This window comes from Tupaia chinensis, unplaced genomic scaffold, assembly GCF_000334495.1.
Source record: "Tupaia chinensis unplaced genomic scaffold, TupChi_1.0 Scaffold143584_1, whole genome shotgun sequence".
Lineage (NCBI taxonomy): Eukaryota > Metazoa > Chordata > Mammalia > Scandentia > Tupaiidae > Tupaia > Tupaia belangeri.
Window position 1 is genome coordinate 9,221,891 of NW_006203430.1, and position 11,485 is coordinate 9,233,375.

General features: G+C 59.0%; 1 protein-coding gene across 5 annotated transcripts in view; it reads right to left on the bottom strand.

Moving 5' to 3' along the window:
- Window positions 1-138: 138 nt before the first annotated feature.
- Window positions 139-11,485, bottom strand: part of DVL1 (dishevelled segment polarity protein 1) — a 13,407-nt gene continuing 2,060 nt past the window's right edge. The window contains exons 2-15 of one of the 5 annotated variants that reach the window (XM_006164102.2): window positions 6,362-6,431; window positions 6,134-6,255; window positions 5,873-5,976; window positions 5,499-5,637; window positions 5,107-5,200; window positions 4,971-5,040; window positions 4,760-4,899; window positions 4,603-4,679; window positions 4,429-4,496; window positions 4,201-4,278; window positions 3,362-3,493; window positions 3,062-3,229; window positions 2,774-2,980; window positions 139-1,542 (exon numbers count right to left, since the gene is read on the bottom strand). In XM_006164102.2, the coding sequence (XP_006164164.1) occupies window positions 1,166-1,542; window positions 2,774-2,980; window positions 3,062-3,229; window positions 3,362-3,493; window positions 4,201-4,278; window positions 4,429-4,496; window positions 4,603-4,679; window positions 4,760-4,899; window positions 4,971-5,040; window positions 5,107-5,200; window positions 5,499-5,637; window positions 5,873-5,976; window positions 6,134-6,255; window positions 6,362-6,431 (1,846 nt within the window). In that variant the 3' untranslated portion in view covers window positions 139-1,165. Of the gene's footprint in view, window positions 1,543-1,998; window positions 2,025-2,773; window positions 3,230-3,361; window positions 3,494-4,125; window positions 4,279-4,428; window positions 4,497-4,602; window positions 4,680-4,759; window positions 4,900-4,970; window positions 5,041-5,106; window positions 5,201-5,498; window positions 5,638-5,872; window positions 5,977-6,133; window positions 6,256-6,361; window positions 6,432-11,485 lie in introns of those variants that run through there. The other 4 variants (XM_006164101.2, XM_014582375.1, XM_027766516.1 and 1 more) reach the window with 4 other exon arrangements.

The window sequence follows — 11,485 nt, forward strand, 5'->3', positions numbered from 1 at the left end:
CGGGACAGAGCCTGAGTTGGCTCGAAGAAGAGCACCTGGCCAGGCCTGGAGCAGGGCCTTGGGTCAGAAACCCCGGCCTTCCATGCCTCAGTCTCCTAAGGCAGCCTGAGGGTAGAATGGATACAGGTCACAAGTCAGTCCCATAAAATTAAACGCTTTTTAGTGTTTAAAATAGCATTTACACAGAAGCAGCTCTATGTTGACTACCCAGATGCTCAGACTTTGATACAGTATCTACAGCACAGACATGAGGCTGCAGGTACCAGGGAGTCAGCAGCTTGTACAGGTGGGCAGTCGCTCAAGGAAAGTGAGGACAGCCCACGCTGACCTCCCATCTTCTCAAGACCCCCATCCCTGCAGCAGCTGTGCACATCAGTGCCCCTAGATCCTGTAAGGGGTCACATTCCCCTCCTTTCTGTAAGCTGAGACATGATGGGAGGATGCAGGACCCCTCTCTGCCTCCCCAACTGACCCATACTCCAAATTTGTGTTCCTCACATGTGCTCTGAGACTCACAGGGGAGGGGCAAACATGCAAACTGCTCCAGTTGGGTAGGGAGAGGGAATGGCTGACGGCCTCACCACTCCCAGAGCACACAGGCCAGACAATAAATAAATAAATTAGATCCCCACTCTGGGCAGCCACAGAGGGATTTGGGGCTCTGATTCCACCACCCCCCCCACGAGGCCTCCCTGCCTGGGTCAGAGGGGCAGTGCCTGTGAGCTGAGTGAAGAGGGGGTGCCGGTCTGATTCAGTCTGGGGTCCTGGGGCACATGTCTGTGGGAGATGGGTTCAGCATGGAGCCAAGAGGGTCTTTCTCATCCTAGAGGGGTCACCTCCTAACAAAGGAGGGGCTGGGGAGTCCTGAGGCTCACATTGCCTGGGACAGAGTGGAGTCCCTCCCCTCAATAGTCTGTAGGAACGCAGCCTGCTCTGAGGTCAGGGAAGACCCCAGGAGCAGAAGGGTTGCCAAGTCCAGATCACAGTGGTTGGGCTGCCCTGGTCCCTCACCTCCAGCCTGCTCCACTGCCCACCCAGGCCTGGACCCCCACAAGCTGGTCTATCCCAAGCTGGCCACCACTATGGCAAGCCCATAAGAGTGCCAGGCAAGGTGGGACCCCTGCCCCCCTCTCCCACTGGTGGGAGTGAAGGCACCCACTTTCAGTCACATGATATCCACAAAGAACTCACAGGGGTTCCCCATGGCCTTCTGGAAGGACTGACGGCTGCCTGTCAATTCTGGGGGGACAGCAGCCAGCTCCCGGACAGGTGGTCCCCCGGGTGGTCCACCCACCACTGCATAGGTCTTAGTTAGTGGGTGCAGGGTAGGGAGCCCTGGGGCAGCAGTTGAGGCCTGGCTGCGTGGGCTGCTGCCACGGCTAAGCTGGCTGGCCGGGCGCTCCCGCCAGCCACTGCCACCTGTCCCGCTTGGCACTGTGTGGTCTGATTCACTGCCACTGCCTCCAGCTCCAGCTGCTCGGCGCTCTTTCTCGCGGCCCGGGGTCCGACGGCTGCTCCGGGTGGACCCGCTGCTTTTGCTCCCTGGGGGCAGGAGAAGGAGAGCAGTTCATGCCAGGCCTCAGCACTTTTAGGACAACTGGCCACAGCTAGGCAACCAGGGGCAGGTGTGAAAGGGAGCAGCCATGCAGACACAAGGGCCAAGCCAGCACCACCCAGAGAAGCAAGAGAGCTGCAGTAAGCATGGCAGGCAGGGACAGCTCGGTGACCCACACCTCACCCCAAATGCTTGAACCAAAGGCCTGGTCTTGCAGCTGAAGAATGAGGCGTCAGTGAAGGCCCCCACGTGCTCAGTGTTCCCGTTAGCCATCCTGGCCTCCCCACCCAAAGACCCATTGTCCACCCGACCCTGGGACCCTGGCCAGCTACTCGACTGAGCCCCTGTCTTGGGCTCTCAGGAAGTGGTGGGAACCTGAGGCTGGCTGGGGACATGCCAAGAGGGACGCCGGGTGGGACCCTGGCTTACCGGCCCCGAGGGTCCACTCCGCTAGTCCTTCAGTCTAAGGCTTGCTCAGCACAAAGCAAGGGATAGCATGAGTTACATTCCAGATACAGTCCAGCCACCCGCACCCACTGCCAGCCAGTCTGACTGTGGGTCAGGTTGGGGTTGGGTGGGGATAAGGGACTGTCCAGGGTCCACAGACACCCAACATAGCTCCTCCCAGTTACCTCTTCTCTCTCTCCCATTCTTCCTTGGGTTCCCTAGGACCTCTGCCCAAACCCTGCAAGCACACTCACTGGCCTCTCTGGGCCCCACTGGGCCTCGGGCCTCTGCTGCAATAAGTCACCTACCTCCTCAGGGGTGCCTCACAATCTCCCAGCCTCCACATATCCCAGCCTGCTCATGTTGCTCCCTGCTGGGCTGCAGGCACCACCAGGGGAAGGGAATCTGGAGAGTGACCCCACTCGATGCCCTTAGCCACTCTACTCCCATTCTTGTCACATTCTTTTGCCACACAGCTTCCTGGCTGCTTGCTTCACCAGCTGGAAAACCAGCCCTCACTCACACCATGATCAACCCAGGTGAGGGGTCTAGACTGTCCCTACATCAGACTCTCCCCTGTCCCTTTCCTCACACACCAGCTCTCTGATCCCTCTGACACACCCCCTTCTAGAGGAGCTCACCCAGGGCCCAAGCACACAGCAGGAGTGCATGGGGCAGCAGCAGAGGCAGGAGAGGGCCAGGTGGCAGGGATGGGCCAGGTGGCAGGGGTGACAGGGGCAGTAGGGCAGTGGAGGTCGGCCTAACTCTCACCTTCGCTCTGCTGACTCCCAGTGCTGCCACTGCCATAGCTGAAGCCGGGGTCCTGGTAGGCAGGCGGGAAGCAGGGTGGGGGCCCTGGGTACTGGTAGGGGTAGCCTTGACCCAGGGGCCAGGGGGCAGCTGGGTGGGGCAATGGAGCCAGTGTGTCTTGATCTGAGGCTCCACTGGAGCCACTGTTGAGGTTCAGAGCTGCGAGATCTGGTGGGGAGGGCAGGGCAGTGAGTGCAGAGTAGACGTGTCCTTCCCACACCCTCCCTCCCCACTGCACCTCCCACTCACTGCTGCACAGGTCCCCAAAGACATAGTAGCACTGCTCAGAGAAGGTGATCTTGTTGACCGTGTGCCGCAGGAAGCCGTGCTTCAACATGCTGCTGGCGTACTTCCTGGCCTCCCGTCGCTCCTTGAAGCCCTCCACATGCGTGTACAGCCAGTCCACCACGTCCGCTCCTGGCCGCACCCCAACAGTCAGGCCAACAGAGACCTGGGCCGCCTCACCCAGCTGAGGAGTAGATTTGGCCCTCTTCCCACCCATTCCCAGCCTGCCAGGTGGGACTGACAAGGCCACTGAAATCCACTCACCAATGACGGCATTGGCAATAGTAATCTTGAGCCACATGCGGTCACGGATCTCCAGTCCCGAGTCCGGCAACTGCATGACCCGGACAACAGCACCCATGTCACTCTTCACCGTCAGCGGTGCCTCTTCCAGTTCTGCAAGGCACGGCCACCACCTCCTCCTCAGTCCTTGATGGCTGACAGGCTGAGGCGATCTCCAGGCCTCTGTACATAGCACATATACCTCCCCCTTGGGGACAGTAGGCTCAAGCCTGTTGTAGGATGGACCTCCATGGGATCAGGGAGTGCGTATGGGTGGGGAGTTTATCTCCCACCCTCCCATGCTTACATATGCTTTTTATCAGGATCTTGGGAGCAAACTGAGGTAAGGGCATCCCCACCCTGTAGACCAGAGCCCTATGGAGATATGCCAGGCCTCCTCTCCTCTCCCCTCTTGCCCACCTCTCACACAAGCTCAGGGCTGTTAGTTGTGTTAGCAGCAGGAAAGCAGAGTGGGGGCCACACACACTTGCCTCCCGCCCTTGCTCGATGCACCCCTGGAAGGAGCCCTCCCTGCATCTCCTGCTCCCAATACAGAGAGCGAGTGGGGTCAGGGCCAAGCGAGGTGTGCACCTGTCTGTGTATGTGTCTGTGCAGGGCACTGGGGACAGACATACGCACATCATGGACCCTGGCAACAGCCACATGACCACCAAGGCTGAGGCTGAGGCTAACCCTCGCCCTCCAAGCCTCAGTTTCCTCTAGGGTTCTCCTGAGCTGCCACTTACGTGGAGCGCCGGGCACTGAGCTGGTTAGTGAGGAGGAGCTGGTGCGGGTGACGGCACTGGAGCAGGGGCTCGTACCGTAGCGGGGCAAGGCTCCCGTCAGCGCCGCCGTGTGGGACAGCCAGGCAGCTGGGTCGATGGGTCGCACTGGGTCAGCTAGGTGGTCACACATGTCAACAGACCATGGATGAATGGACATAGTGGGGAGAGCAGAGCAAAGGGGCACAGAAGAGAGAGGCCCTTCAGGAGGGGCCCAGATGCCCTCCAAGTTCTCACCCTGCCTGCCCACCAGGTGGGGTCACTCACCCCTTGGGATAGTGAAGTAGCTCCGGGGGGTTGGGTCCCAGCACTTGGCGACTGTGAGGCTGATGGGCCTATAGGGTGGGCAGGCCAGAGTCAAAGTTCCCACGTGACCTCTTCGGCCCCACACCCCCCAATGCAACCTCTCCTATGCCCTGCCCTCTGGGCACTCCGCCTCACCCTGTCTGGGACACTATCTCCCGTAGCACGCGCACAGCATCGTCGTTGCTCATGTTCTCAAAGTTGACATCGTTCACCTGGGAGGTTTGGGGAGTTAGGGCGTTGGTAGGGTGGGTAGGGGTGCCTCTCTCAGCCCACAGCCCCCTCAGCCCTGCACCTGCAGCAGCATGTCGCCTGGCTCGATGCGGCCATCAGCGGCCACAGCCCCGCCTTTCATGATGGAACCAATGTAGATGCCACCGTCACCCCGGTCGTTGCTCTGGCCCACGATGCTGATGCCCAGGAAGTGGTGCCTCTCTGCAGGAGGAGCAGTGAGCGGACATCCACACCCCACCAAGCCCCCAACCCCACGAACATCAAGGCCTCACCCATGTTGAGCGTGACAGTGATGATATTCAAGGACATGGTGGAGTCGGTGATGCTGCTGAAGGAGGAGGCCTGTGGAGGGATGCCGGATGAGGGGCTGTGGCAGGCAGAGGGCCCCAATCCCTGTCCCACACCTACCCGGTCTGTTTGCCGCAGGCGCTGCTTCCGCCGCCGGCGCTTGTGTTTCCGGATGAGCCGAGATGAGGTGCTCTGCTCAGTGGAGCTGCTTAGTCTGGGGGCAGGGAGTCAAAGGTCAGGGGTGTCAGGAGCATGGATGGGGATGGTCAGGCCCTGCCCCCCATCCTGGCCAGGTTGAATCAGGAAACCACAGGTCCCAGATGCATTTGCTCAGGAGTGGGCTCAGTTCCTAGTGTCCCCAGGTCCCAAGCCTTGTATGTGTGACATGTACACAGATGTTTGCACAGACCCCACACAGATGGCACATGAGGGGACATGAACACATGTAGCCAGCCCAGCCACCTGCACACACACCCACAGACACATGCAGATACACACACACCCCCACACACCGGCTGGTGTTGTCATCCTCATCTGAGTCGATGAAGCTGCTGGACTCCAGCTCGCTACTCAGCACAGTGGATGCGCTGTCCGGAGGCAACCCCAGGTCCCGCCGCCGGTCCCCTCTTGGATGCCCGTTAGTTCGGGCCGCTGTGGGGCAGCAGAGAGGTAGATGACAGTAAGGACACCAGAGATCACAGGCTCAGGGGTAGACTAAGCAGCCTCAAGCCAGGCAGTCTGGGAACTGGCAGGTAGGTAACTATGAGGTCAACAGAGGGGTCTCCTGCAGGGGGTGGGCCCAGAAACCCAGTATCTAAGAGTTTGCAGGGATTTGGGTGGCACCACAGGGCTGTAGGGTACAGGGGCAGGCAGGCATGGCTGGTACCCTCTTCGCGGTTCCGGCGTCGGGCTCGCTCTCGCCGGTGGCTAACCATGGACTCTGTGCCAGTCTCATTGTCCATCCCGTCACGGCTGCTGGCCACATTTGGGCTGTGCCGACAAAAGACAGTAGCTGGGGCAGGCTGGGCTACCAGCATCTCAGATGCCTCCCAACAGGAGCCTTGCTACCCTCCTGCCCATGAGGGCTCTAATAGCTCATCCCTGCTGACTAGCTCTTCCCCTGTCCCGCCCCCTCCAGAGCCCTTACTGGAAGGAGGGAGGCCGGGAGTCCCCAATGCCACCCGTCCTCTCGAGAGGTGGGGGCAGGTCCGTGTGGCTGTCCGTGCCCTGGGACCCTGCATCAGAGTGAGCGCCCTCGGCCAGGACCAGCTGTGGAGGGAAAGGGAGAGCTCAGGATGCCCCAACAGTCAAACATCCTCAGGTCTGGACACAGGTAGCCCCAAGGGCCTCCTGGAGGGGCTGTCCATGAACTCACCCAAGAAACCACACGGCCATTGAAGCAGGGCAGCTTGGCGTTGTCATCGAAGATCTCTTCCTTCACCACTCTGTGGGCAGAAAGGGTCATAAGACCACCTGGGGTCTGACCCATGTGCTCTAAAGATGAGACCCACGCCCCACTAGGGCCTGGACACAGGTGGCCTGTGCCACTGCACATGTCAGGTTCTTTGGCACTCCAGCCCAGCACATCCTCTTCTTGGGGACCCTTATCACTCTCCATTGGGCTGCAGGCCACCCCCACTTCCTGGTCCTCTAGCACTGGGGACAGTGGCTGTGGGCTGTCCGTGGAGGGTCAGCCTAGGGCTCCTATTTACCTCTAGGGTTGGCCCCAGCCATCAGGTGGGTCAGACCAGATGAGAGGCTCCCTAGGGAGGTCTTTGGCTCCCAGCTTCCCTCTCCTTGGCCAGCCCTCATCTCAGACACGGCTATGTGCATAGCCCCAGGCTCCGTCACACTCCTGTCTCCAACCACACACTTTCCCTGCCTGGGATTTCAGTTAGCTCTGGGGCTCAGAAACCATGACCCCCAAAAGCTACCGTTCACTCTCAGTGTTCTACAGGACCAATCTGTAGGATTCCCCACCAGCTGCTCCATCCCTCAGCCCAAACCCAACGAGCACATGGGCTCTACCTTCCATCAATTTCCAGAAGGTCCTTCGACCCTGCCTCACCCTCTCAGCAGCCAGGGGGAGCAAGCCACATGCACCTCCCCAGTCCCAGAAGCCAATGACAAGTTCTCTGCTTTGTGACTGACACCTTATCCACAGGGACCTGGCCACAGGCTCCTATCCCATCCCTCCCTGCTGTATCTCTCTAGCATCCACCCCGCTCAGGCAGCCAGACAGCACAGAGACCTAAAGAGCAGCCTACCACCCCGCTAGCCAGCTCAACCAGTCAGGGAGACAAGGCTGCCCCCATTCACTAGGCCAACCCCAGCTCTCAGGGAGCCATGACTTCCTCCCAGTTTAAGACTTTTGAGGACAGCCAGGAACACAGAACCAGTTGGGCCTGGGAGGACAGTGAGCCACAGCAGTTACATGCACTGACCGACATCCAGACCCTGACTATCTTAATGTAACTCCCTAGTTAGGAGAGCTTGGGGGGGGGCGGCAGAGGGCATGCGGGCACATGCAGAGGGCCAGGGATGACCAGAGTCAGGGGTCAAGAGGGTGAAGACAGTAGCCGGCACAGCTCAGAGGAGGCAGTTGGGCAGGGGAAGATCCCATGGTCTAAGGAGGCAGTATGGCAAGGTGGGCAGGTGCTGTGGCCTTGACACCCCATACTGCAGCTCCTGAGCCTAGGCAGCAGGGCAGGCCTGGACGCCCTGCCCCCTGGCTCCCAGCCCTGCCTAGAACAGTGGGATTTTCCACTCCCAGGACCTGGGCCTAGTGGAGAAATGGGAGCCGAGAGACTGGGCCAGGCCTGGACACACACCTGGCAGGAAGCAGCCTCATGGCTGGCTGGGCCTGATGCCAGGTACAGGGCCACTCTTGCCTGCCAGGGCACCTCAACAGGCAGCAGGCTGCAGGAGGCCCTGGTAAAGCTGGCACCCCACACTCCTACCCAGGGAGCAGAGTGGACAACAAAGTCAGGGTCAGCAGGGAGGGAGAGAGCTCAGGGTCCTGCTGATCCCTCCCCTTATCCCCCCATATCTGGCCACACCACTGAGGTAGACATCCTCAACAGGCAGATGGTCATTTGTCAGGACTGCCCTCCGATACCTGCTGCCCTCACTCAGCAGCCACAGCCCTACAGAGCTGTGCCAGCCTCCCAGGAAGGTCATGAGCTCCACGTCAGTCATTGGCTGAGGAGCTCACAGTGAGAGGCTGTCACCAAGATCCAGGGTGGCCAGGATAAGGTGGGAGAGCTTCCAAGATACCTGGGATTCTGCACCTGCAGCAATGGGCAGAGGCCATAGCGAGCACTTGTCTCTGAGTGACCTGACAACACAGATGCCAGAAAGGACCTCGTCCTCACCGTAGCCCCCAGTACATAGCCGCAGATGGGCTGGCCAGCAGCCTCTCCCATGCCGCACCCAAGCCCCAGCCCTTTCTGACTCACAGGGAGACAGATTAGCAACCCCCAGCACCCACACAGCAGTGCCTGCCTGGCTTCCCCAGAAGGCTCTGCCTCTCTCCCACCACCTGGAGCATCTCTAAACCCCCACTGCTCACCTGGCCAGGGTCTTGAGATGACCCAGAGCTGCCTGAGGTCTTTGTGTTCTCCGCTCTTAAACAGACACCCTCCCAGGGCCCAGAGACTCTGCTCCCTGGGCCCTCATCAACCTGAGGAATTCAAGTCCTCCACCCAGTGTCCTGCCTTCCACCTGGAAGTCCCAGCCAGGCCAGGAGGAAAGTGGGCTAGGCCAGAACAGCAATGAGGGAAGGGATAGGGACCTGCCTGAATCCGAGGGAGGGTCCTGCCCCCTCAAACAGGAGAGCAGGTGCCAAAGCCCCCAGGAGGATGAGCTTGAGCCCTCTGTCAGGTGTACGATGCTGCCCACAATCGGCCAACACAATCTCCCCGGAGGCTCCAGAGTAGGGACAGGGTCTGGAGTAGGCAGAGGCCACAGCCATGCTTGGGAGAAATGCCTCTGACAACCCCGAGCTCCCTTATGTGCCTCCCGGGTGGAAAGGCAGTTTTGGAGTATGGCCACCCAGGGGCACCCCCTGCTGGCATTCTGCCCTGACCTCAGAATTCCTAGCAAGATCCAGGTTAACCTCGAACTTGTGGCTGCTGGGCTCTGCCCGCCACCCCCACAGACCCGCCCCAGGGAGGAATCTACTCTCAGAAGCAGGGCCCTTGGTGCCCAGCATTGCCACAGGCTAAGGTGGACCCTTCAGCGTACCCTCAGGATCCCAGAGGCCACAGTACACCACAGGCCAGCCCCTCCAACTGCACCTCCTCCCTCCCAATTCAGATAAGGAAGTTGGCAGACAGAGCTGGTATGAGACAGGAGGTGCAGCATTACCCTGAACTCTCAAAGAGCCCCATGTGCATTCCCAAGAATTGGGGTCCACGGTGCCCATGGTATTGGTATGGCTGGGCTGCCAGCCCAGGGGCCCATCACCTCACCAGGAGACAGGCATCTGCTCCCAACACTTTATCCCACACTTGACCACTACACTGGCTAGTGCTAAGCCCTTTGGTATTGGCCCATGGTGATGGGCCAGCCCAGGGGCCCATCACCTCACCAGGAGACAGGCATCTGCTCCCAACACTTTATCCCACACTTGACCACTACACTGGCTAGTGCTAAGCCCTTGGGCTTATCTGAACTCCCTTCCCATGCTCAGGTCAGATAGGCTCAAGTGTCCCCACTGAGCCCTTGCTATGAACTGTCATAAGTTACCTGCAAGGACTCTCCCAACCCAGGGAAGTAGGTGGGACTCAGAGAGGCTGAGTTACTGACCCTAGATAGCACAGCCTGGGAGGGCAGAGTAGGAGCTCACCCAGATAGTCTGGGCCAAGCCAAGCACTCACCATCACCTCCAGCAGCTCCCCCACATAGCGCCACCCAGGGCAGGAGAAGCCACTGAGCACCTGTGCCCACAGGCAGGTGGCCCCAGAGACTAGGGCTGTTGGCCCTAATCCAGCCTCAGAGCTGGAGAAGCTGGGGCCACCACCAGGCAATTGAGCTACTAAGTGACAAGTCCGACAGGCCTGGCATCAACTATCCACCCCTGGTAGCAGGAAGTGGGAATAGGGCCCAGCCCAGGGTTTGTGGCTATGCCTGCAACCTCAGGCTCTCTTCCTTACCAGGTAGCCAGCTGTGGTCTGGAACAGAGGCTCAGGGAACCCAGGGCTGGGCCTACAGCATGCTAGGGAAGGAGGTCTAGACTCACTAGGGTACCCACCAGAGCCTCCTGTCTGAAGTCACCCCTCTAATGGGGGGAAGGCCACCCCAGCCATGCCAGGACCCATCTCCCCCTCCCCCAATCTCTAGCTGAAAGTAAGCTTCCAGTTCAGCTCTCACTTGCACTAAACTGTGAGTGACTGACCAGCCCCTCTCATAGGTAATTTACTCCACCAGATAAATTATTCTGTAGAACAGCTAGAGCTTGGAGCTCTACAGGTAGAACTCAAAGGAAAGGAAGGAGGAAACATTGATGAGGGGCTTCTCCCAGGCTCCAGAGGCTACCAGGCCGATAGCAGAGTCAGGGCAAAAGTAAGGTGAGGCTCTTCTATCCTGTCTATTCACTGTCTTTGAGCACCACCCTAGTCCACCTCTTCCCAATCCCGACAGCCTAGCCCAGCCTTGACCTCTGCAGTAGCCCCTGGCTCCCAGCTCTCTCATGAACTCTGCCGTCTCCTGCCCCACATCTTAGCCATTCCCAAGCCTGCCCAAATATCCAAAAGAACTACAACTTCTGTGTCAAGAGCCAGATATGCTTGGTCCAGGGCACCTATGAGTCTTCTAAATCTGGCTAGGCAAGGCCTCCTCGGGGAAGATTTGTAGGGAGCCCCGCTGACTCTGCTCCAGGGCAGTTTCAGTGGGTGCCAGAAGCCAATGACAGGGTCCCACTGAGATGCGCTCCAGAGCACAGTCTACAGGCAGCAATCTTGGGGGTTGAGCATGAGCATGCTCCTTGCTGCACATTCACTAGTGTCATGAGTTTGCGATGAAGAACATTTCTGATTTCAGTACATTTTATTAAAATAGTAAAACAAGTTAAAAACGAAAGCACTGGGGGTGGCAGGTGGCATGGTGGTTAAGGGCTCCCACATGACCGACTATGATTTGAATCCCAGACCTGGCAGCTTGCTTTCTCACTTCTTCTCTCTCTCTCTTTCTCCCTCTCTGGTCAAAGTAAAATAAATTAATAGGGACCAGCAGTGAGCATAATGACTATTTTTTTTAGAGGTTTATGCCATAGGGCACGTGCACTCGCCAGACAGACAGAAAGCGAGAAATCACCCCCAGGAGGGATGGCCACGCCGCAATCCCTTCTCCTCCATTCTCCTCTTGGGATCTTGGGCACGCACGCACATGCGACCGGCGTGAGTTTTAAGCCACCAGGCGTGAGTTTTAAGTCCAGCGACATGTTGCTGGACTCCCACGTAGTCGACAGCGGTTCACGTCCCGGACCCGGGGGCTTATA